At 37.7% G+C, this 25,487-nt stretch overlaps 1 protein-coding gene across 4 annotated transcripts in view; it reads right to left on the bottom strand.

The window, feature by feature from the left end:
- Positions 1–455: 455 nt before the first annotated feature.
- The window catches only part of SACS (sacsin molecular chaperone), an 83,834-nt gene continuing 58,802 nt past the window's right edge, over positions 456–25,487 (bottom strand). For 3 of the 4 annotated variants that reach the window (XM_019736495.2, XM_074330035.1, XM_019736498.2), the window contains 3 exons: positions 25,100–25,191; positions 17,276–17,302; positions 456–13,315 (listed from right to left, as the gene is read on the bottom strand). In XM_019736495.2, the coding sequence (XP_019592054.2) occupies positions 1,758–13,315; positions 17,276–17,302; positions 25,100–25,191 (11,677 nt within the window). In that variant the 3' untranslated portion in view covers positions 456–1,757. The remainder of the gene's footprint in view (positions 13,316–17,275; positions 17,303–25,099; positions 25,192–25,487) is intronic. The other variant, XM_019736497.2, reaches the window with a different exon arrangement.

Here is a 25,487-nt window from a genome sequence, read left to right on the forward strand (position 1 = left end):
CCTAGCCGGACTATTAGCTCTAATGCATCTTTTGGAGCAAAAATTAATGTAAGACCTGGTATTATATTATATTGTATTGTATTACATTACATTATATTATATTATACCTGATCTTATATTAATTAAAATAAGACCGGGTCTTATATTAAAATTGCTCCAAGAGATGCATTAGAGCTGATGGTCCAGGTAGGTCTTATTTTCAGGGAAACATGGTAATCTCATTCCCTTAAAAGGTGAAACAAACTCTTAATTAAATCAATAAGCACCTAATAAACCTCATACTTTATATTCAATCAAAAAAAATTTACTAAAATTCCAGTATAAAATATATAGGAAAATATCCATCCTCGTATTTCCAATAAACAGACATATACACACATATCGAAACTTAATATAGGAAGATATTAAGCTTGATTTTCAGTGAACTATTTCTCAGGAAATACCAGTTACAATGATTTCATATGTACATTTGCTTTATTAAAATTATGGCACTTAATAGCAGAAATAATCACACGGCTTCACATCCAGAAGCAATAGAATAGTGGAGGTGCAAACATTCCTTATTACCAATAAAAGTAAAAAAGTTTTAATATGTTCCATAAGCCCTTAATTGCATAAAATATTATACTGAGCATCATTTACAGCCAGCATACTTATATAAACTAATTGTCATTACCTTTCTTTTACATTCTACAAAAGAAATATGTTAAATACCTATGGTAGGACATTCAAACATGATGAAAATTAAACTTCAGTTCTGAATTCATTCATGGAGAAAATACACGCTGATAATTCCTCTTTTATAAACTACTGGTTATTGTCACCATGATTTTACAATTTTTCAATGTTTTCAAAGTGAAATCCAAAAAGCCCCACTAAGTGCCATGTTGAAAGATGGAAGATTTAACTGCAGCACCTTTAGACAACAAAAGATTGCATCCTGTTCACACTATATAAATTATAACATTCGTGGAAAATATGTACAAACAAACATAAAGCAAATGTTCTGACTGATACAGTTGTTTTGGTCAGCAGTTCTTAGAAGCAATATTAACATCTGTGATAAGAACTGCCACCATTTTAAGTTTTCTGTATGCTATCTTCATGAAAGAGGAAGCTTGTAAACATAAGGTGTAAAAAACATTTAAAATAAAGATGTAAAGTGCACTCAGTGCACCCTAAGAACGGTCTGCATACTCTTAATCAAGTAATGTTCAGGATTAAAATACGATACCATTTTTTAAATGTACTGAGTATTTAAGATGTAAAATTGCAACAAATTCATAATCAGATCCAGCTGATAAGAAAACAGCACATCCAAGAGCATCCACTTAAAGAAATGATATAACTCCAAGACTCCCCTTATTCTTTAAACCAATGATATGTCCAGTGTTTCATTAGCCCCTTCAAAATTACCATGTTAAAAACACAAAATTAACTTCACCCTAACTGGAGACACGTACAGACTCTTAACAAACTGCTAAGCTTTGGTTATATAAAGTGCAGTTCAGTAACGTGCCATCCTAGCCATTCAAACACATCTAGCAATTTTGCAGTTCACCACCGCCTTCAAAATAATTTCCTTTTAGAGTTGGTCAAGGTTGTCTGTTGATATTCATGTTCATGACAACTCCAAAATTCCTCCCGAACAATCTGCAATGTGCTTCACAATTCCTAAGTAAGAGGCAACGGAGCTTAAAGAAGGTTGTGCTACAACACATTCAAGATCTAGCTCTACTTTTTTTCTTCAAGTATTTTCATACTTTTTGTTGTATAAAATTTTCAAGTTTTATTATGATACAGGCAGTACATTCCATCACCCTCATAGCAACCTCAGAAGTGAACCTGTCATTTGGAATCTGTGGGAAAGGAAGCAAATCGGGATATCTTGTTTTCAAACTGTCAACGCCGTAAGCTTCCAACGTGTGGACATCATTTGTCAGTCCTTCAAGTTGCTGGCTATATTCTTCTATTTTTTGTGCAAGTGCAGTTGGCTTTACATCTTTATCGGACTTCCCCCTCACAGCATAGTCAGCAGCAATCAAAGCTAATTTGGTAGAAAGGTAACATTTAAAGCACACCCATTCATTGGCATTCTTATGAAGATCATTCCTGGCAGCTGAAAAATTGGCTCTGGCTTGTCTTAACCATCTACGTGCTTCAACTGGATTACCAACTGTCTTGAAAGTGGGAGGAACAAAGAACCTTTGAGAGTAAGTCTGTCCAGCCGAAGGTGGGCATTTTTCTTTATTTTGCTGTTGCCTTTCAGATTTATGGCTTGTTGCTTCTTGATTCCATGAAGTATAAAATCTCTGAAATGAGTACTTGTCTGACTGAAATCGGGATGCTGATGTTGAAAATGTCCGCCTTGAGGCTCTGTCTGCATTTTGATCGAGAAAAGCCTGTTTCTCTAATCTGCTGATTTCATTCTGCAAATGTTTGAAAACTTCATTAGCAATGTCATGATTCTCTGGATTTTTGTCAGGGTGCCATTTCAAATACAACCGTCTAATAATCTTTTTTCTTTCAGATTCTGGAAGCTTCCAAGCTTGCTCCACCACTGCTGTCACTTCTTTTAGAATTTCTGGTAAAGAATTCACCTTAAGCTTTTTGGGGGAATGATGTTTTGAAGATGAGGTCTTGAGGCTCTCTTTACCAGAGAAAAGAGGAGGAATGCTCCGTATACCAGGTGCTAGGAACTCTGTAGGGCTGGTTGGTGTAGACGGGGCACTGTCTCTGCTTTGAGAGCTTTCCTCAGGCCTTGAAAACTTATACAGATCGAGAGAGCTAACTATTTTATATTCACTATAACCAATGTCAATCTGATAGATCTTTCCTAGAAAACTAGAGTTGTCAGCATCTTCTCTTTCAACTTCTTGTACAATAATTGCATATGTATACGTTGGCTGGTAGGACCCATAGATATCACCACCCTCAGCATCAACAAGGTACCCAACATATTCTCCTGGGTAGAAAACATTCATCGGATCCATAAGCAGAGTATAATGAATTTCAGCAGGTATTGGCGTGCCGGGCATTGGAAGTTCAAGTTTTGATGGTTCTGAAGAGTCATATTTCACTCCTAAACTGTCAAGTTTCTCACTGATTCTGTAAATATCATTGCATCCTAGCATAGCAATTAAGTATGAAGTGTCAGAAATCAAATTGTCAGTTGCTGATTTAAGTGTCATTGCTAATGCTAGTAGGAAATTAATGTCTTTACTGTCTGAATGCTGTATGTAGAGCAGGATGACTGCATTACCAAATCTCTTCAAAAAAGCAAAAGTTTCACTTTTACTGTGGGGAATGGGATTAAAACCTTTAACTCTTAATGTTGTTTGCAGCTTTTCAAAACAGGACACTTTTAATCCTTCTCTTAGGGCTTTGCAAAGTCTTACGGCTTTTTCTTCATTGGCCAGGAAAGCATTATCATTTTCATGCTTCATAATTCTAATCAGTCCTGTAATGAACTGTTCAGAAGACAAGAGTAACTGCAGTCTTCCCTGGAGAGAACACAATGCTCCAAACTGACAAACTTTGGGAGTCTCTTCATCTAACTGCTCTTCAAGTATACTGCTCAATAAACGAGGCCTGAGTTTTTGAGGAAAGAGCATTATCAGCTTCGTATGAAATCCGTGGTCTTTCCCTAAGTAGCATTGGCTAAGATCAACCAGCATTTGCACACCAATATTCCCCTGGATTCTACTTTTGTAATGTGGTGCATCATCAAACACTAAGATGCTGGACTTCACTAATCTACCATCCTGACTTGGAAGGTAAAGTGCAAGGTCGCGGACATTCTCAAGATCACTCCTCACCTTCACGGAATCGTTTTGCAGACTCTTGAACAAGCCAGACACTACTCTCTTAACTGTACGCATTTCATTAGGATCTAACTGTTTTCCTTCAGAACTTTTGAATATCCGGCTCAACACTTCAACATATTGTTTAGTTGAAATAACATCTTCAGTGCCTAAATGTTTGAACAACTGATGAAAGGTGCCAAGTTCTAAGGGTAGCTTGTACAAATAAGGTTTAAAATCAGATTCATATTCCAGGTTTATCACTACCTCTTCAGGCTTCAGAAGTTTCCAGCCATCTTCTACCATCACAAAAGCAACCCCCCGCAGCTGAAAACGAAACTCCCGTTTTTCTGCACTGAGAAATTCATATATGCTCCTTAAGACCTTTGCTCTCGTTTTCACCATTTCTTCATCCAAAGTTGTTATGTTGCATATGTTTCTGCAGTTATTAATAACCTTGTCAAGAGGGGGATCCAGGTTTACATTAAGCATACTTAAGACTTGTTCAAGCTGTTCTTGTGGACCAAGGTCACTACCTTCTTGTTCTTTGATACTCAAGGGTGTGGCTTTCTCTGGAAGAATGGGACAGGATGTCCATAACAGCTGGACCACATCACACTGCTTGAATTTTGGATTTACTTGTGCGCCATTGAACTTTATGAGAGGAAGTGTTCCATTTACCTCTTGATATTGAGGATGAAATCTAATAAATTCTGCAGGGGCCCGCTCAGGACATAAGAATGGTATTAAAGAGAGTTCTTTCAGAAAATTTCCAGATAATAAATCCATTCGATCTTGGAATATATGATGGAGAAGGATATCAACTGTATTTTGCAATGTTTCTTTAGACCAGTTTTCTGTATTAGCTCTCACACTGATTTCCTTAGCAAACTGTAACAACTGCTGCTGAGAAAGTATGTACTTTAGCCCAATATTTCTTAAGAATTCCACCCAAGAGGTCATAAATGCAACTTGATTTTTGGGTTTTATAAGTTGTTCCAATTTTTTAAAGAAGTCCTTAGGAATAAACAATTTTTCAGGAAGCATAACTTCAAAAACTCTCACAGTTCGATCATAGAAATGCTTTGCTTGCTTCAGTCGATTGTTAGCATCATAGATTATCAATAAACTTTCCAGTTTTTCAAAGAGTTGTTCCTTGATTTCTGACAATTCCTCAATACTTGATAATCTATTCTTCAGATAGATCAAATGTTCTAATTTTGCATCATACGAGAGATTTTCAATTTTTGGTAAGAGGTGTTTCAAATATACCTCAAGCTCATCGACAGGTTCACAACCAACTACCTCATATAGTTCTTTTAAGTGTATTTTTTCTTCAAGAAATGCCGATGATGACGATTGTGTCCATTTTTCCACTTCAGCTGAAGGAATACTTTTTGTAAGTACATAGCACGTTCCAAATTTTGCAATGCTTATGTAGCGACCACTGATGGATTTGTAGCATGGAAGAGACTTTAAAATTTTTATGTCATCTTGGGACATCAAGTGACTCAAATTGCAGTTGAAATACATCAAAAGTGCCTCAAAGTCATTTTCTACTAGCTTTTCAGTTCTAAATGTTGAAGTTTGGACCATATAATGTACAGCCCTCAAAATGCTTGTGGGGCTTTCAATGTTTGCTGTGTGACATGACAACAAAGGAACAAATGCACTGTCTTTGGAGCATATTTTGTTCAAAGCAAGCTGAATACAGCCAGCTTTCATGAGAGCATGAAAAACTTTATCACTTTGGGCATTTGGAAAAACTGCAATGTGCATGAGGCTTAGGGGAAGCAGAACATCCCCTTCAGGAACTACAAGCTGATTGGACGAAACAGTGAACTTCGTTCCCGGAAGCAATGCCCAGTCTTTCAGGGTATCAACAACGATGTCAAATGTTGGTTTTGTTTCTTCTTGATCTTCTTTCACATTCACAGACTCACTGATAAAATGCCATGCATTCTTAAGCCAAGACTCACTTGCAAAATTGTCTTTCCACTTTGTACAATTTTTGGTCTTATATTCACGAGGCAATACAGAGGACAACAAATCAGCAAAGCTGGAAATGTCAAACACTTTTGCAACTTTGCAGTTCAATAAAATATTACTGTATTTCAAATATAATGTATTCATGAACAAGTCTTTGCGAGATGGAATCAATTCATGGTATGTTGTTAGAAACTTGGGTCTTTTTGCATCAAAAGTTTGCAAAACACTGTCCAGTGTAATGAGAAGGGGCAGTCCCTCCACTTCCATCTCATTTTCTTCGGCATCCTTAAAACAATAATCAACTAAAAGTTTTAAACTATGAAAAAGTTTCAGGTTAGTCTGCTGGAGACGACAAGGCAGCTTCCCAATATGGCAATTAGTATCAGGAGAGGAAAATGTCATTAAAAAATATCTAACATCAGCAGGAGTTACATAACTAACAGGAATATCTGCATCTATAAGACAGTGGTACAGATTAGCAGTTTCATCACAGTTATAAACCAAGTTGAAGCCAATTTCTAAAAGTAGGTGCTTTAGTCTATAGACATTCTCTGCAACTGTTTTCCGTGTTGTGATATTATAATCTGCATTTTTAAGGTGTTGTAATTCATCTTGTAGTAAATTGTCAAAAAATGGTCTAGTTTTATTGGAAGTAGACATATTAATCCAAGTAATTATAACTGCAGAGTGCAAATCAGAGCCATCGATATTTGGAGCCCGCACAACAGGTAAAAGACGTTTCATGTCTTCATGAATGCAACTATAAAGCGCTTTCACTAGACAATATAAATCTGGTTGTAGATCAAGCCTGTTAACTGGGAAAAATGATAAAAACTTCTTTAAGGTGTCCTTTACAACATGAATAGGAGTGTTCTGTAAAACTGATAATGTGGGGTCAGAACCAGGGAAATACCGCTTTTTTAACTGGATCAGTAATTCGACATAGGCGGGAGCTATTAATGCCGTCATTAAGCTGTTATTCCAGTCACTTCGAACACCAACTCCATTATCATCACGCCACAGATTTCTTCTGGCTGAATCTAGAGCAAAGTGGCCATTCACATGAAATGGCAATCCTGTCTCTAAAGAGAGGGGCAAAAAACAGAAGGCCCTATGGGGTTTTTTATAGTTGTGAGTAATGCAGGCAGCTACTCCACCACGTGGGAAGAGAGTAATATCTTGGTTCTTGTGAGCAGATATAACGCTCTTAGATACTTTTTCCATACTTGAAAAACCTGATCTATTACAAAGTAGCCATGTGGTAAGATTTCCTTCAGAGTCCTCAGTATCCATAGTATAGGTGATCTGTTGAACAGGTATATCTTTGAGCTGCCTTTTTTTAGTGACACTGTCAATTACGGATGCATGAAATTGTTTCCTTTTCAGTCTATCTCCATCAGTGATTTTGCCCTTTACAGAATACAGCACATTTAGTGCTCCGGTAGTTTTATCTATTTCACAAATAGAAATTTTTTCCATGTGATTAAGAAACATTAAAAGTTCTGCCCCATCTGACCGCAGTTTGTCCAAAAGATTCTGGACCATTCTGTCTGATGATGGAACTGATGAGATTTCTGAAACTTTTGCCATTTCTGCATTCCGAAGCGGAAATCTGAACATTGTGCAATTATCCAGTTTAAAGTGGGTTCCCAAATAAAGATCCAGGACATCTGAGAACTGAGTCCTAAAATCTGCATCCAAATCTCTAAACATGCGACCAGGACTAATGGATGTGGCTCCTGGTGCATATCTGGCATGAGGATCAAAAATACACAGGATGTCATTGCCAGAAATAAAAGAAGGGCAGTCTGTAATATGATACACAGAATTGAATCCTATTCCATATTGTCCCGTTTTATAAGGATTTCCTTCTTTGGTGCCTTTTCCAAGATTCTGAATTCCTCTGACATCATCTTCTGTAAAAGGTTGGTTGTTATACACACAAAGTGCTGGCCCCTGCAGTGGGGCCCACTTATCGTCAAATATTCTATCCACTGGATGCTGTCTAGGATCAAACACAAAACAGATTTCTGTGGCCTTTGCATCATCAGCATTTTGAAGAAGTTCTTTCAACATTTCTTTTTCTGAGGGATAGGCATTAAGGATACTCTTGATTCTGCTAGTCAGTTTTTCTTTCTGTCCAAATTCAGTGCCAAGTGTTGTAAAACAGATGTTGGATGCATATCTTTCTAAGGCTTTATGTCGCTTTGGTACTGCTCCGAGTTTTACAGCCACTTCCCTGGGTATATCAGCATGACAATATTTTACAGTGGTATCCTTCACTTTTATCCAGGGACAGTCATTGTAGCACAAAGATTTCGCAGGGAGAAGCTTAAGATTAGTATCTGGCAATAATATTTTGCCATAATTTTTCTCACAAAATTCTTGTTTCTTTTCTCTAATGAGACTCCATATTCCTTCACTAATTATCCGCCGGCAAAGCTGAAAATTCTCTTCTGTTATTTGCTTTGTTCCTCTTTCTTGATCAATAGATTCCAAAACAAGGGCAAAATCTTCAACAGTAAATGACTGCCTTACACCCACACTTTCAAAAAGTTCACGGAAATTATTTTTATATTTATTAGGCAACTGATAAAGGTATGGTGCTGCTTCAAAATTCAAATGAAAAGAAACTTTTTCTGAGTCAACATAGGCATTCTCAACTAGGATGAAGCTAAAGGGCTTTAACTTTTCAACAATTGATAGCTTAGTGATTTCATTTTGCATCATTGCTTCATGAAGGTATTTGTAGCAAGCATTTGTGATATTCTCCTGGTACAATGTAATTCCATCATCAACTGATTTTGCAACCTCTTTCAACTGGTTTACAACCAGATCAGCTGTTGGCTTCCTTAGTAATCCCAAAAACTCTTTAACAGCCAATGGCACAGAACCACAGCCTCTGAAGGAATGCGAGTTTTCATTTAGAATTGGCTGCAAAAGACAAACTACATCTTGATGCTCAGCTGTATAGAGGTCAGTTGCTGCAAACATGGTTTCAGGTTTAAAACTGTTGCCTTTCCAGTCCAAAGGAAAACCTGCTGGTTTTGTTAGAAATGGAAGGAAGGGGATTGTTTGGTACTTGGCAGCAAAATCCTTTGCTCTAGGATCCCTTATTTTTAATTTTTCATCAATAAGACTTAACAGGATACTACTCCTCAGACAAGCAGCAGCATGATCACTTTTATTAATTTCAGCTACTGACTCTGCACGTTCAAGCATGTCATCCCATAAAATATCATCTTTCGCCATGCCTAACTGAACTAGTTTAATCAAAATAATAGGATGGAGATAATCCTGAGTAGAACCATAAGGAAATCGTCCATCTTTAGTGTCAAATAACTTTGCAACTCGTCCTTCAGGGTGAATTAATCTTGACGGTAAAACCAGAGGATGCCCCTCCGAAGAGCAAGGAATACATGGAGTCACACGAAGAATTCCTGAGAATTCATCGACTTTTTCATTTAGAACAAAATTCATTAAAGGATCTCTGAGTTCGGCTTCAATTTCTTGAATATTAGGAAAAAACACTTCTGAAAAGAACTGTTTCTCTGAAAATGTATTTTCAAGCAGTATCTGTTTGCAGCCAGCTTCTTCAAATCCTAACTTCACTGAAGAAGGAAGTTCAACAGCACAAAGGTTTTTGGACCCAGTCTTCTTGAGGTATTTCAAAAATATCTTGAAGGCTGCTGGACCAACATCTCTTCTTTTAAGAATAGAGTCATCTAGAAATCTCACATTCTTCATGGAAACCCACGTAGATCCATCAGAGAAGACTCTGGTCAGTTCTTTCCCTTTTCCATGGGCTATATCTTCATAAAATCCTTGACAAATTACAGAAAAATCATCGTGAACTAAATCAGGATCAGGCCACACTGCATAGTAAGTATAATCCATGAGCTCCCCACTGATGGCCAGGTCACGGAGGACATTGAGGGCCTCTAAGTAAGCTTTCACAATGACGTGTCTCATGAAGGTGTTATTCCATCGTCCTTTTGTATCTGTCTTCCAGATTTCTTTCCTATTTGAAGTAACAGCAAAGCACCCATTGATGTGAACTGGCAATCCTGTTTTTATGCGTAAAGGTAAATAGCAAAACACCTCTCCAATGTGTGGCTTCACAGCCCACTTCTGGTCCTGGATTTCAGACAGCAGAACGCCTACTGCCCCACAAGGAACCAGTCCTAGTCTTCTTCCACTTTCACTCAGGGAAAACTTGAGAGCCTCTCCTGTATCCATGCAGGTGCATATAAGCCACGTGGTGCATTCTATTGTTTTTTGTGGCAACTCATCTGATGGTTTCTTTGATTGGCCAGACTTAGCCATTTCAAAGAGAGCAGCTGGGTCGTCATCTGGACCTCTAAAGAGTGGCGACTGTAAATCTGCAATCCTTCTGAACACGTGGTGAAATTCTTCAACTGTGATCTGAAGAACACAAGATGACTTTGGTGCATCAGCAGGAAGCTTTTTATGACTACTGCTGCAAGTCTTCATGAGCCCTGCGGCTTCTTTTAAAACACTCAAGACAGGGGCATTCAATGCTTTCGAGGAGCAGAATTTTTTTTTAATTATTACTGTATCTTGCGCTAAGCTGGGATTGCTCTCCTCGATTTTCAAGTACTTCAAATACATTGAGTTCACACTCTGAGTGAAAATGATAAGCCTGTGTCCACAGAGACTAAATTCATCCACCAGCGAGTAAATATCTGCTGTATTATAGCAGACACTACTAACTTCACTCACTTTCGCTTCTTGTTGAGTTCTGAAGGACAGTCGGAAAAGAGTCCCATTGTAGCTGTACGGGGTTTCTACAGTCAAAGGTAACTGACAGCCAAACACGTCTATAAATGGTTTGAACTGATTAGGAAATTTCCTAAGTCTTTTCTGTTGCTTACTCCAATTAATTTTGATCCCAGGATTAGATTTGTCTTTAATGTGTTTACTGATGTGGTTGATGTTTGGATCGAACATTATCATGAATTCTCGACTCATAATGATGGGAATGTCGGTGATATGGTACACAGAATTAAATCCAAGACCAAACTTTCCAACTTTGTCAACTTCTCCTCTTTTTAAAGATTCCCCTAACCTAGTTATGTTCACAAAATCTGAATCTGAGAATTCAGAATTATTGAATGACCACAAAGCGGGTCCATGACAAGCTGCCATCCCTGGGTCCAGGAGATTCTCTCTAATGTCCATATTTCTTCTCATATCAATCATGAAACTGCATTCTGTGGCATTTGCATCATCAGCATTTTGAAGTAGTTCTTTAAAAATATCTGACACTGAAGGATATTCTTCCAGAATATTTTTAATTCTTACAGTAAGTGGTTCTCTTTGTCCTGACTGCTCAAATCCCATGTTTTCAGGATTGATCAATCTTGTACTCAGACATGGAACTTTCAGCCATTCTGCAGTTTTCATGGGTATGTCCTCATGCACTAAAATGATTGGTTCCACTGAATCTTCCAGTAAGTCATTAAGGTCATCAACTTTGATGTCACAGTAACAGCATTCATGAATTGGCTTCATGATAAGTTTAGAAGGGTTTCTGCTATGATGTATAGGAACGGGTGTGTTGGGGCTTACTGGAATCTGATTGCTATATAACCATCTGATAATATTCAACATAAGATGAAGATTTTGTTTGCTTTCCTGTTCACTGAGGTCTTGATTGCCTTTGAGATATACCTTCTGAATGACCATGGAAATATGATCTGATGTCAACTCTTCTATTGAGCCACAGACCTTAAACAATTGGTGGAACCTTGCCATGGTTTTAGGCACACTATGCAAATAAGGCTGAAGGTCAAGATCATGGAATGGTTTTATCACAGCTTGGGTGAGGGGACAAAATTTTTTGCCAGTCCAAACCCATGGAAATTTTAAGGCTCTGAAAGCATCTTTCCCTTCATTTAAATTATCATGCATGAATCCATAAATTTCAAGCAAAATATGTTGGAATTGATAGTAGTCTTCATCACTAAAAGTTTTTGAAGTATACCAATCAACGACAATTTTAAAGTGTTTCAAGACAGCATTGATGCTAGGCTTTGTGAAGATGCCTAAAGCTTTTTCCAAGTTTATATGGACACTTTCAACAAGAGGAAGTGCTGAGCCAACGAGCACTGCGTGGGCTGCATCACACATATCCGGTGGTGCACAAAGGTTACAGAGGTCTCCTTTCCAAACCAAAGAGCCTGGATAATTTGGAGGCCTTTCCTTGCAAGCCGGAACCCATTTGATTTTTTTCAACGTCATCTTTCCTTCAGATGACTGCAACAGGGTATGATTCTTATTTAAAACCAGTAAGAGCGTTTTGGCTTTCTTGAGAAGAACATCCTGATTTGGACAAGAACTAACCTGTAAGGCTTCAATTTTTTTTGCCACTTGCACGATATCTTTCTCTTTGAGACTGGCTTCGTTTTTTAAACCAATCTGTCTTAAAGAGTGAAGAATATCTGGTGAGGTAAAAACAGAAGGTGGGAAGCAAGCTTCTTCTTCACTATAAAAGAGGTCCTTTAGTACTTCTATATCAGGATCAAAGAGTTCACTGGCTGATACCATCCGTTCCTGTGAAATCTGAATGAATTTTAATGGCATTAACCAATCAAGCACATTTGGATTCTCATTTTTAAGAGAGGCTAGATTCTCAAGGATCCATGACATAAGGTGTGTTATCTCGTCATGTGAATAAAACGCATTTTCAATATCTTTTAAAACAAGCTTTAAGCAACTAGTGGTCTTTAACTTCTCTATTTTCAACATGTTTGCCAAGCGGATGGTGGCTTCGTCACTACTGTCTATCACTGAAATAGAAAGTCGCAGAGCTGGCGGAATTTTGGCAGTATGGTGCAAGACTTTACAACCTTTCAGTTTTGTGTAAGAGGAAATTCCCTGACCAGATGAATGGTTAATTCGCTGGAATATTGTCAATTCCTGAATTATTCTTTTCTCCTTTTCACTGCTATCAGTTAAACTGGCTAAGAATTTCCTCAGGGCATCTTTGTGCGTTGGAAGTAGCGAAGCTATTTGACTACACAATTTCTGCAATGGCATCTTCTCCATTATCTGCAAAACAGCACTTGGCAATGGTGAATGAACGTATTTTTTAATCAGTGGATGTTGTATGGAGGCATCTAATTTTTTAAGGACAATTCCTCCGAGTTTCTGTACAATGTCAGCTACAAATTCTGGAAGCTGTGCTTCAGATTCGTCATCTAAAATGACTAACGATGGAATCCTGAGTCTAATGAGTTCCACACATGTCTGACCTTCTTCTAGTGTAGTTCTGGGGATAAGTGGCATCTCATCAAATAAAGTCAAATCCTCTGCAAAATGTATATAGAGATTCTTCCAAACCATTTTGAGCCATGAAACAGATGGGTGATTTTTGTCTTCATCAAATGGATACCACTGAACGATCAACTCTCTGCCAGGCCAGAATGTATTCATTACTTCTTTGATAAGACGTGCAAATCGTTCTGGGTTTAAAAGCTGCAGCTGAGTACATGGTCTTCCTGTAAATCATATACAGACATGTTATAAATACATATAATTTAATTCTACTACAGCTTATTTATTTTTCTATTCTTGCTAATTAGATAGCATTAGAAAGTCCTTTTAAGAGTTTTAAGTACACTGTAAAAATGGAAAAATTCAGCATAACGGGGCTAAAGTAATTTTTAAATAATGATAGAGAATGAAATCCATGTTTATAATAATCTATGGGAGAAATAATTCTCTCTGTAAAGTGCGTAAATAAATACATAAAATGCATTTACATGTGTTTTAAAAATTATCCTATAATGTTCTACAAATGGAATCAACATGAAAAATAATTTTTAGTGGTTATTTGTCCACAAATAAAAGCACCAAAGAAAAGTGGATAAAGTTTAAATAAGTACCATTTTATTTAGGGGTAAGTGATTTGTAAGCAAACCCAACATGAATTTCTTTTCTCATGTTTCCAGGAGCCACATGACTACACAGGATAACAAGAAGGGCACCAAGTAAGCACAGAGGCTGGAGTCTCAGCCTCTGCTGAACAACACTTTCTGAAGATGAGACAGAAAGGAAACTTTCATAGTTTCCTTTCAACCACCAACTAGAAGTGTAAGTTCGGTGTCACTTAATCTTTCTAGGACTTGAATTCTCTCATCTGGAAAAAAGAAGGGGGTGATGTTGTAGATCTCAAGACTGCTCTGTATACATGGCGCAGTAGGGAGCATATTCCCAAGTTTTCCAGAGTAGCTTTTGCTAGCAACTAACTACCTATTAAATAAGTATGCTCTTCAGAGCCCTGGGTTTTTGCAGAAATGCTTCAGGGACAAGCAAAGGAGCAGAGGGACAGCGCTGAGAAGGCAGGGGTTTTCCACCACTCAGCAGCGCCACTTCCAGGATGTTTCATAAACTAGGAGACTGGTAAGATTTCATCTGCGGAGAAAGGCTTTAGCTGATTTTTAACCACTGGTTTAGAAAATAACATTTTATTTCTAAGTGCATTTTGTGTTTCAGAGTATTTATAATTCAAATAGGAACAAAATTTTAAAATAACACTATATACCTATAGGTATGTATTTGTCCATATAGAGAAATATGTCATTCAATCTTTGGAAAACTAACATTCAATTTTCTTTCTAAGCACATACAATTTCTAGACTCTTAAAAGACTAATTTTGAAAAAAGATGTAAGAAAGGGCGCACCTCAAACGCCTTGACACTTGTATATCATTGTATTTTACCGAGTAAGGGCATCCTTATTTCAATCTTACACATCAGGAAGACGACTTTACCTTCACCAGGAAAATTACCTTTCCTGTTGCAACAAGACCTTTTAATATTACTGCCACAAAAGTTTAAACAAGGGCACATTTTCACAACTTTTCAAAGCTACCAATACCTAAATTCTGAATATTTTCAGTTTCTACATTGTGCGATTTAGGGTAAGTCATAAAATCTTGTCAGGAGTCTGACTAGTAGAGCCTCCTTGGTCTGTGAGTCCCATTAGAATATACTTTTTAGAATTAATTTTTAAAGATAGTGTTCTAAAATAAGGCTTACTGAATTAAAGGAACGATAACAGAATATCCAAATCATAATTAAGGCAAGGATATAATATCAAAGATACAAAACGAGTTTGAAATTAAAGTTCAGAACACTCAGAAAACAAAAAAATACACACCACACTATGTTCTATGTTAATAACTGCCACGTAACATGCATTTTGTAGGTAATCCTCTGCAATATCCTTGCGTGGAATTTGGCAATTTACAAAACACATACCTACCTTCAGGAAAATTATCCAATATTAATGTATAAATAAAATGCCAGTAAAACACACACACCACATGTAGCATGCGACTTACACACCAGTCATGCTCAACTGAAAAAAAAAAAAAAAAAAAAAAAACAGAACGGAAAATAAAGGAGAGAGAAAATGTAGTAAGACACAATTCTAAGTACATAAGTCAATTCAATCTGAAGTCCTGATTTTTATTTATTTTGTATGTAAGCCTTTAGCTTTGAACCCTAAAATATAAATGCTAACACAGAAAAAAGTCTTCATGTCCTGGGTTAGAAAACCACTCAAATTCTAGAACAATTCTAACAGTGTCAGGAAAATAATTCATAGCATTTTAATACGTGACTTGTGTTTGTGGCCTAGCCTTTAAAATTATCAGCACTCTCAAAAGAAGGTAACTATATAGCGCTGAAAGTGTTCCTAGAGACAGGAAGGTTTTATCTAAACTATTATCAAATATTATTTAATTTAGAAATAACTGTTCTAAGAGTAGTGTTTGCTTTACTATATAGATCAGTCCAAAATAATAACATCAACACGCTGAACCACAATTAAATGACTGCACTACGTTGCTATTGTTTATGTTTAGTTAGATGTTTATGTTCAGTACTAACTTTGTGAAAGATGTTCAACATGGATGGAAACAGGATATTCAGTCTACTTCAAAACGTACTGAACCGAAGAACCTCAGCCCTTATTGCTTTTATTAACTGGGAGTTTACTACCCTTGACCAGACTTTTTCAGAGTCACAGCCAGCTGACCACTCTGATGACCCGAGGCTGTAAGTCCAGCAACCGTTTCTTTATACTTTTCTTGTACAGAAAAGGGCAACGGCAGCCTTGATGGCTGAGTTCTAACAATGCTCCACTGTGCAGAGATATCCAAACCTCTTTGTAAATACATATGTGATAAAGTGAAGGTCCAATTAAACAGTAAACTGTAGTCAATCAAATCTTCAAAGAAATAAAAAGGACAAAAGGAAAAGAAAACGACCCGACCAAGGAAGGAAGGAAAAGCTGCATACTCAGGAAGCACTCGATTTTGGCACCCCACAAGTCTAGCAGCAGGAGAGCAGGCAAGGGGGGGAAGGGACAGCAGAAACTTCCACTCTAACGTGGATGGAGCAGCCAAGATGGTTCCAAAATAGCACTAGGGACCAAATCGTCTCAAGAAGTCAGCACTGACACTGCTGCCTTCCTTGCTTCCATCTTGAATAGGTCGCACTAACTGGAAAGATCACACATAACCCAGAGCCCTAGAGCAGGGGGGCACTAGGCAGCCCCCTTCTAGCGAGATTTTGTTTTCCTCTTTGATTAGATCTTAAAAATGTAAGATATACTGATTAAGATTTAAGGGTATATAATAATAGTAGCTGTGACTGCTAAGCCACTTTTAATATAAGGTAGAAACCAAATGTCATATTTATATGAATTACCAGTATAACAATGGCTTAGTTTCTAAATGAATTTCAATATAGGATAGCCTACTTCAAAGAAAAGATTGACTCCAAAAATACTAATTACCATAAAAAAAATTATGTAAAGCAAATCTTGCATCCTCTAAGTTTTCACATGAAACATGAACTGGGGGAAAACAGTATAAATTGAGTCAAAAACATTTTATTTTTTTTAAAAAAGACAGTTAAATGGCACACTAGGAATTGTAAGAACAATCAGCTGATTGTTCCTAATGAAAGCTGCGTCAGCCACTTTCCTTTCCACCTGCTAGTCCCAGCTTCAGCTACAGTCCACACCAAGCTACGCTCCACGAAAGGTCCTCTCACTTCCTAGTCACAGCCTCACAATTGATTCCTGCTGTCCTTTTAACCTCAATATTTATGTGCATCATATAACAGAGGCGTGCTCATGCTCACAATTTCCCTTCAAATATCACAGCCTGATGTACCAATTTCAGCATAATTCTTTCATTTGAGACCAAATGTGCAATGAAATGAATGTTTCCAAGTCATTTAAATATGGCTTTATTGTGGTATATATTACAAGCACCTATATACCTATATCAATAGTTTCCTCTCTCCTTTAGTAGTTATTACCACCAGAAAAAAAAAATTGACATAATTGCTAGCTACTTAGGTAAATGAAAAAACAGGATTCAAAGAATCAAATGAACAAAAACATCAGGCTACAAATGAACACGTTTAGTCGGTTATCATACCTGAATATCCCCAGAGAAGTTGTTGTGCTAGAATATAATTAAATCCGTTCTTAGAAAAAAACCAGAATTGTCACAATTTTCACATGATGGCTACAAAAATTATTCTGTATCTTAAGATAACACTGTTTTATAGTATCTTAACTCATTATGTAAAAGAAAAGTCACAAACAAAACTCCAAACATAGCAGAATATACCATACTTTGCCGTGTATAATGAGCTCCCATGTATAATGCGTACCCACGTTTTTGGCCCAAACTTTCAGGAAAAAAATTTTTCATTTTAATTGTTTAATTCAAATTTTTATTTGTTTACATTTAGGTATTATTTTTTGTATTATAAAGGACTTTTAGCATTTTTTTAAACATATTATGGTACAAGAAATTTTATGTAACAAATAACTACAATACACAAGAACAGATACAGGGTACAAGAAATTTTATGTACCTGTAACAAATTTACGATATTTACGCATCATTAAAAGCCAAGAACTCTTCATCATTGCAAGTTTGCCGTAAGTTCAACAAAGCTGATTATGGTATTATTTTGCACACATATATCATTATTGATTTCTAGAGTTACACTTTTAACTCATAAGCATAAATAAAAGAATTAAAAACATATATATAGATATGGAATTAGTGCTACCCATGTATAATGTGCATACTTATTTTTCCCTCACAAATTTGGGCAAAGAAGTATACATTATACACAGCAAAATATGGTACATTTAAGACTTACAGATGCATTTCAATGCAAGCTAAATCCAAAGTACATAAGGGCAGGGACTCTTAGTTCAGAAAGAAAGTAAAGAAAGGAGAATGTACTTTATATGCGTGAATTACATTTCAACAACAGAAATAAAGTAACTTGATAAGCTCTCAAAGGGTTTTTTGCACAAGCTGTCATCATATAATATTCAGATATTCTGGATAAGAATTAAGAAAGGGAAGACATCTAATTTTTACAAAGTTTTGGAGTACCTCTACAAAGTATACAATTAATTCATTAATTCTGACTTTATGATAAAGAAAAGGAGATTTTATCCTGTATTTCCACCACTTGCTTATGGTAACCACCAATAATTACAAACTTCAAAGAGCACCTCCATGAACATCTGACCTGTCCTCTGCCGAAAGCAAGCCATTTATTTGACCAAGTACCTCTCTACAATTCTGTGAGGTGTTTGTGTACTTGGGTGCCTTGGGCTAAACTTGGCAGCACATGCAGAGACCATTGGTCTTACCAAAGGAATTTAAGTTTTCTAACTTTAACATCCTTCCTATTACATTAGAGGCCTTTTGTCAGTTGGTCAATACTGACTGAGTGCCAGACACATAGAAACAAAACAGACGTGGTCCCCGACTTTGTCTCACAGTCTGACGGGATATATTATTATAAATGATGAAACAGGTACAAGAGTATGCGTGCTACGAGGAGCTCAGTACTGTTACTACAGACGGGCTGTGGGGAAGATGAACACGAGATAGTGCGATGAAGGGTTTGGCGAAGGACATCACGCACCACACCTAAGGGAGGAAAAGAACAAGCTGCCTCCCAAACATGAGAAAGACCAAGGGAAATAATGAAGGAGATTATTAATAATAATCAGAAGAGCAAACACGGATGTAGCCTTGCCATGTACCAGGCATGTCTGTAATACCCACAAAACGGAGCCAGATAATGAAGAGCCTCACAGGAAGTGTTAAGGATTTTAGCCTTTGTCACAAGGAAAAAGGGGAAGCCTTTGAAAGCTTTTCGGATAAGAAGTGGGAAAATAATATTTTAGAAAGATAATCCTGTATTAACCAGAGACAAGAATGGATGTGGGCAGGTTTTCGAGGTCACTTCTGCATTCCAGGTGAGACATGATGGTCGCTTGAACGAGGGTAGGGGTGGGATTGAGAGGGAGAAAGACTTCCTAAAACATGGCTCTGTGGCGTGACAAGCAGCTGGAAGTCATGACCTAGAACATTCTCATTGCACAAATCCTGCACCAACATCTCTGGAAAACTGCTGATCCAAACTCCTGAGGCTGGGGCCTAAAACTGCTACTTTTTCTAAGGATTTCTCCCTACACATGAGGTACTGTTACCCCGTAATGAATAGTATAAACCGTCACGAAGCTGACTCAAAGTGGACAGTGTGAATATGTTATCCCTCCAGGCATGAATTCTGCGGTCTCCCCCTGAACACTGGAGACAGACCATGTGCCAGCTCCTCTGTGATGTCCCCCGACATGCCACCCGCCTCCTGCACCAACTCGATTCTCAGGATTTGAAGGAGGACCAATCATACTAAATGACAGTATTCTTTACATTACTGCCCCCACACAGCTCTGGGCTTCTTCAGTTAACTCATCTGTGTATTATCTCCATCTAGCATGATACCTGGTACTCAGGGGAAATTCAAATGAACGTCTATTGAAGAGTCTTTGGTCATGAAATGGAACAAGGCATGAGGCCATATGTAATATGAAAATATTGTAAATATAATTAGGATCTCGGTGCCAACCTATCAGGCATTCCTAACATTTGTCTGACAGGACTGCTGTTTTTTTTTTTTTTTCTGTTTATTTCCTCCAAAACCCATTTACCAGCTCTTGTAACTATTCCCCAATTTCTTACAGTCACCCATTTACTCAAGTTACTTAATACAGAAATAATCTAGACCTGGAAATAGGAAACAAAAACAAAAACAGAATCACAGTTCCGACTCTGCAAATCTTCCAGCTTCAATGTCTCCATCTCTCAAAAGATGATAATAAGGCTCTATTATGTCATGACCATGGAGAAAAAATAAGACAATAGAAGATACTTATTTGAAAAACAAAAAACAAAAAACTAAACCACAGGCACAATACCAGAGATTTGCTTTTTCATCTCTGTACCCCTGCCCCCCAATATATCATACAGAAGCATTAATATGTGCAACCAAACTTATCAACCAGGCACTGGGAAAACAAAAGTAAAATAACAGACTACCTCGGCTCTCAAGGATTTTATCGTCTAGCACAGTAGACACATCATTATATTAAGGCAGAGAGGATCAAATGGACTATGTACTGGGCTCCATGAGCAAAGCAGAGGCATGTACCTCAGACGTGCATGGCGGTGGGGAGTGTGGGGAGAGTTGATAAAGAAAGCCTTTGGAGGAGACTTGCGTGCTGAATGTTAAAAGATGAACAAAAGTCAGCAAAGTGGAGGATGGGAGGAGAGTACTCAAAGCAAAAGGAACACCATGTACACAAATACCGATATGAAAAAACCTTTGTTCAGTAAAAAACTAAATTTACTGAGCACCCACCTTGGAGTAGGCACTGCTACACGGTGGTGACACAGCTCACAGGAGTCTGCTCTCAGGAGATTAAGGGAGCACTCGAGTTAACCAATCTGCAAGTGCTTGGGAGAACAGAAGAGGGACACTGAGTCACGGCCAACGAGGTGGCAAGTTCACAGTCATGGAAAGCCTTCCACACGAACACGACACTGAGAGAATTGGTGTCACGGGAAGACTTTCCACGGGGGAGCGGCGTGATGGGCTGAAGCGCGAGCAGTGGGAGGGGCCCCGCAAAGGCAGCAGCGCACAGGCCATGGAGAGGTAGGGCCCACCCACGGCCATGCAGCGCACTGAGAGAAAGGGACTGCTGCAGAAAATCTAACCAACAGAACCTGGAAACTGGAGAACAAAGAAAAATTGGGGATTCATTCCTGAGCAACTTTGTGGATAATGAGTACCTTTCTCAATAGCGTCACCCAAAAGCAGAAACAGATTTGGGGAGAGGATGAGGACTCAAGTGAAAACGTTGATTTTTGAGATACTTATGAACTCCAAGTGCAAAACGATAACAGCTGCCATTTATCAGTATGTATTATGTGCCAGGTATTGTGTTAAACTATATAGGATATTATGTATATATCATCTGATCTCCAGAGTAATGCCTACTATGAATACAATATTACAAGAAAGCTTTGCAATAATCTGCCTTACTGTGATAATGCAAAATTGGATAAAATTCAATTAGTAAGTTGTGATTGCCTGCCATCCTCCACTCAACCCTTATTCTTCTTTCATTAACCTTGTAATCAAGCAATCTTGCATTCTATGTAATTGAATCTTGAGGACTTCAAATGTACTCTTATGAAAGGACGTTACTATAGTAGCATGTTATTGATGAGGAAACAGGCTCAGGAAGGTTGGGTAATTTGTTCAAAGTCACACACTAGAAGAGTCAAGTCTGAGCCCCCGATTTGTGTGACTACAAAGTCCAGGCTTGTAACCACTACACTACACGGCCTCACGTGAGGCTGGGGTGGCAACTGAAGATACGGAGGTGATCACACATGCATGATAGTGGATGCCTGGGATCCATGAGTATACTCAAAGAAAGTAAGGAAAAAAAGAAAGCAAGCAAAAAGCTTTACTGCGCTTTGGGGCCATCACTAAGTAAAATAAGGGCTATCTGAGTACACGGACTGGGATACTGCCAGTCTATCTGGTAACTGAGACGGCTACTCAACCACATGGTAACTGAAACTGTAGACAGTGAAACCGCGGATAATGGGGCCTACTGTATAGAAAATAAGTATACAGCACTCTTTCTAGAAGTTGAACTATGACAGAACGCAAGAAAGGAAATCAAAGTCAAGGTTTATTCGTTTTCCCCAAAATGAGAAAGACTGAAACACGTTTAATTGCTAATGGGAAAGAGGCAGTAGAGGTAAAGAGTGAAAATAAAAGCAGTAACTTAACATTTATCTCAGGATTTTAAATGTGATACAAGTGAAAGGTAGAACTATCAAATAGTGAGGCCGACTTTGCTTGAGCTATAGAATTAGAGAAGTACCCATGGCAGGGGGGGCGGGGGAGACCTCACATTTCAATTTTATGCAACTGTCCTTTTAAACTGGGCCAGTTTTTACTGATAATAAATAGAAGTCCACAGTGCCTTATATCAACAAAACAATCGTGTAATCATTATTTATAGCAAAAAATATCACATGTTGTTAGATATTTGTGATGTTTCCTATCATATGAAGGGAGCTCTATAAATATAACCCTGTTGGCCCGCCTTCTCCCACACTCACTAATTCCCTCCAGCCACACCACACCACCAGAGCGGCCTGACGTGTCTGACTGGTAAACAGAATCTGCGCCTGCTCAGAAGTCCCTCAAGGACAGCCCCTCCACGCTTTGCTATGCAGGGGCCACCCCACCCTACTGTGAAGGGGCCTCCCCGCTCCTGTGCAGGGGCTGCCCAGCTCCTGTGAGGGGAGCCTGTGCTAACCCAGTGCTGCCTGTGACTGGACAGCTCAGCTAATCTGTTTAATTCTGAAGTTCAACCGTGGAAGTGCACTTGACCTCCAATTTCAGCTCTTCAATACCAGAATTATCAGTAATACAGGGATGACTTTTGACATCTATCTGATAGACTCTTTTCTGCATATCTTCACTGACTCAGATCTCAGGAAAGAAAAGCAAGGGTCATTTTTTTGGGTCCCCATCAGTCCCTACATTATAATGCTCCCCAATATTAAACACTGTTCATGGCAATAAAGTAATATCAAAAACTAATTTCTGTCTGCAACTAATGATAAAAAAAAATAACAAGGAAGGTGCCCAAGGAGGCAGTTACCCATCACAAATAGAGCTAAATAAATATATTGAAAAGAATTATTAAATAATTATAAGAATGGTAGCCTAACACTTAAATCAAGGTAATAAAAAAAAATTTAAAAGAAAAGTGGCCGTGATGACAATTTCTGGGAGAACCAAGCACACATTATGGGTGACAAACAGAAACAGTGAGGTCATCCCATGTAGTGTAATAGTCCAAAGAAAATTAACTAAAAACTAGAAACAAAACATGGTGCCTATACCAGAATAACAAATCAGAATCCACAGTAGTTAAGAAAATGAAGACATACAAAGTGGGAAGACTCAACTCTGTAAAGATGTCAAATTGCCTAAATTAGTATGTAAATTTAACTCATCCCTAAAAACTAGCAACGAGTACTCACATCTACCAAGGCTAGAAAAACAAGTCATGGCCAAGCCCTATGCCAGAGGGTATTTGAAAATTTGTGAGTAAAAGCAGTATTATTGTGTTGGCCTTCCACCCTTTCCACCTGATTTGGTTCTGAATAACTTTTGGCTGATTAACCAAAATCCATAACCTAAATCCATATCCACCTCAGAAACTATTGGCCATTAACAAAAATATTCTCTTCAAAAGAAAGTAATATACCACACAATGAAATACCACAGCAATGAGAAAGAATGATCTGCAATTCCATACAACAACCTCAATGGATCTCACAAATATAAAAGTCAAAGAAGCAGATACAAAGAATACCTACTCTATGATTCCTTTTAGAGAAACTACAATAACTAGCTGAATTAGTCAATGCTTATTAAATGTCAGGATCACGGTTACCCTCGTTTGGGAGTGACTGGAAAAGCCATGAGAGGGGTTGCTGGGTGTTGGCAATCTTCTGGTTTTTGAACTAGGTGTGTTAGGTTCATGAAAATTTTGATATGTACAACTTTCTGTATACTCATTATATTTCAATGTAAAGTTTTTTATACCAGAATATAATAACAAATTTGAAAAAATAAGGGTTTCTAAAACTTTGGAGCAAAGAATGGCAGAGTTATAGGAATCCATGTTTAGACTTCCCCCAAAAAGGCTACTTTGAGGATGACAATTCCCAATTAAGTGAGTAACCCACATACCGGAAAAATCAATGTCACAGTCACTACCTCATAGTTACAGATTCCTTATGGTAAACAATATTTAGGTATTCATTTTTCTTTAGTCTCACTTTGACTCCATCCTTAATTTGCCTCCCCCATTCCAATTCCTTTCACTTATATTTCAATTAATAAATATGTACAATTATTCGTAACGTTTTCTTTAATCATTATCTTTGAAAAGGAAACAACATATGCTATAAAAGATACATCACAAAGATTATGCTTTACAACCTTAACCAGTGGAACAAATCCAGAATTTTGCAGGCCAAGATCTAACTTAGAAAAAGTTCCGGGAAAAATGTTTTGGGAGTCTTACAAGGGAAAGGATGCTTGCAAAAGCTGTAAGATAATATTAAACTTAGAATCATGGTGAATCCCCCCCCCCCCAAACCATTCTGTCTTTTCCTAAAAAGAATTCTCAGTAAAGGACACCCACCCTTTGCTAAGACCCCAGGAGTGCCCTCTTCTGACACTGTGGCAGAGTTCACTTTATCTTCTGCATTTCCCTGAAGCTGACCTAACACAATCACACAAAACTGGGGACGGCAGGATGGTACAGGCAATAGAACAAGGCAGACAAGTGGAAGACCTGAGCTCCAGGCACATATAAGCTGATGACCTTGAACTTAACCTCTTTCTCCCCTCATCTGTGTAATCTGAGACAACAGCTGTCCTGACTACCACTCATGCTACAAGGTATGAGGCCAAGGGCTCAAATGAAAAAAACAAATGGGAAAGGATTGAAAGTAAAGCACTGTGCAGGTGTAAGAAATTATTTCCATAAATGTATACCACCATACTATGACAAGAGAGATTTTTAAATACAGTATCATCTTTGGATTCGTCTAGATGTTAGAATCCAGTACTAAAACATCTTAAAATATAACCATTACATTAGGTTGCACCATGTGAAATTGTTGACTTATAGGTCTAACCGAAATGGGTAACTACTGGCAATTTCATATTGGCTCAACTAAATAGAAAACTTATAAAAACTGTTTAAAATTTTAAGAATAGGTTTAAAAATAGGTTTATTTACTTAAAAAAAACACACTAAACAACTATAATACCTCGGGTTTGGGCAGCTTCTTTTAAAGCAGCTAAAAGGTGAGGCTTCAAGTTATCCAAAATAAATCTTCCTTCAAGACCTGGGAAAAGGGACCTAAAAAGAGAATAGAACACAGTAATTATAATTTACTAATGATTCTAAAACAAATCCAATAATGTCAAGCCAGTTAAAGATACTATTTTACATAAATCATAACACATACATCAAATCACACTGCAATACTTTCTGATCAAATATTAATGAGGCTTCACTTTTAAACATGAGGGCATCCTACACCATATCCTAATCCAAAAATAATCCAAACATCTCGGAATAAATCTAATTTTATTTCCTGAATGTTAAGACACACCCTCAGTTCTAAAGAATTACTTAATACAATATTTTAATTC

This window comes from Rhinolophus sinicus, linkage group LG04, assembly GCF_036562045.2.
Source record: "Rhinolophus sinicus isolate RSC01 linkage group LG04, ASM3656204v1, whole genome shotgun sequence".
In the NCBI taxonomy this organism is placed as follows: Eukaryota; Metazoa; Chordata; class Mammalia; order Chiroptera; family Rhinolophidae; genus Rhinolophus; species Rhinolophus sinicus.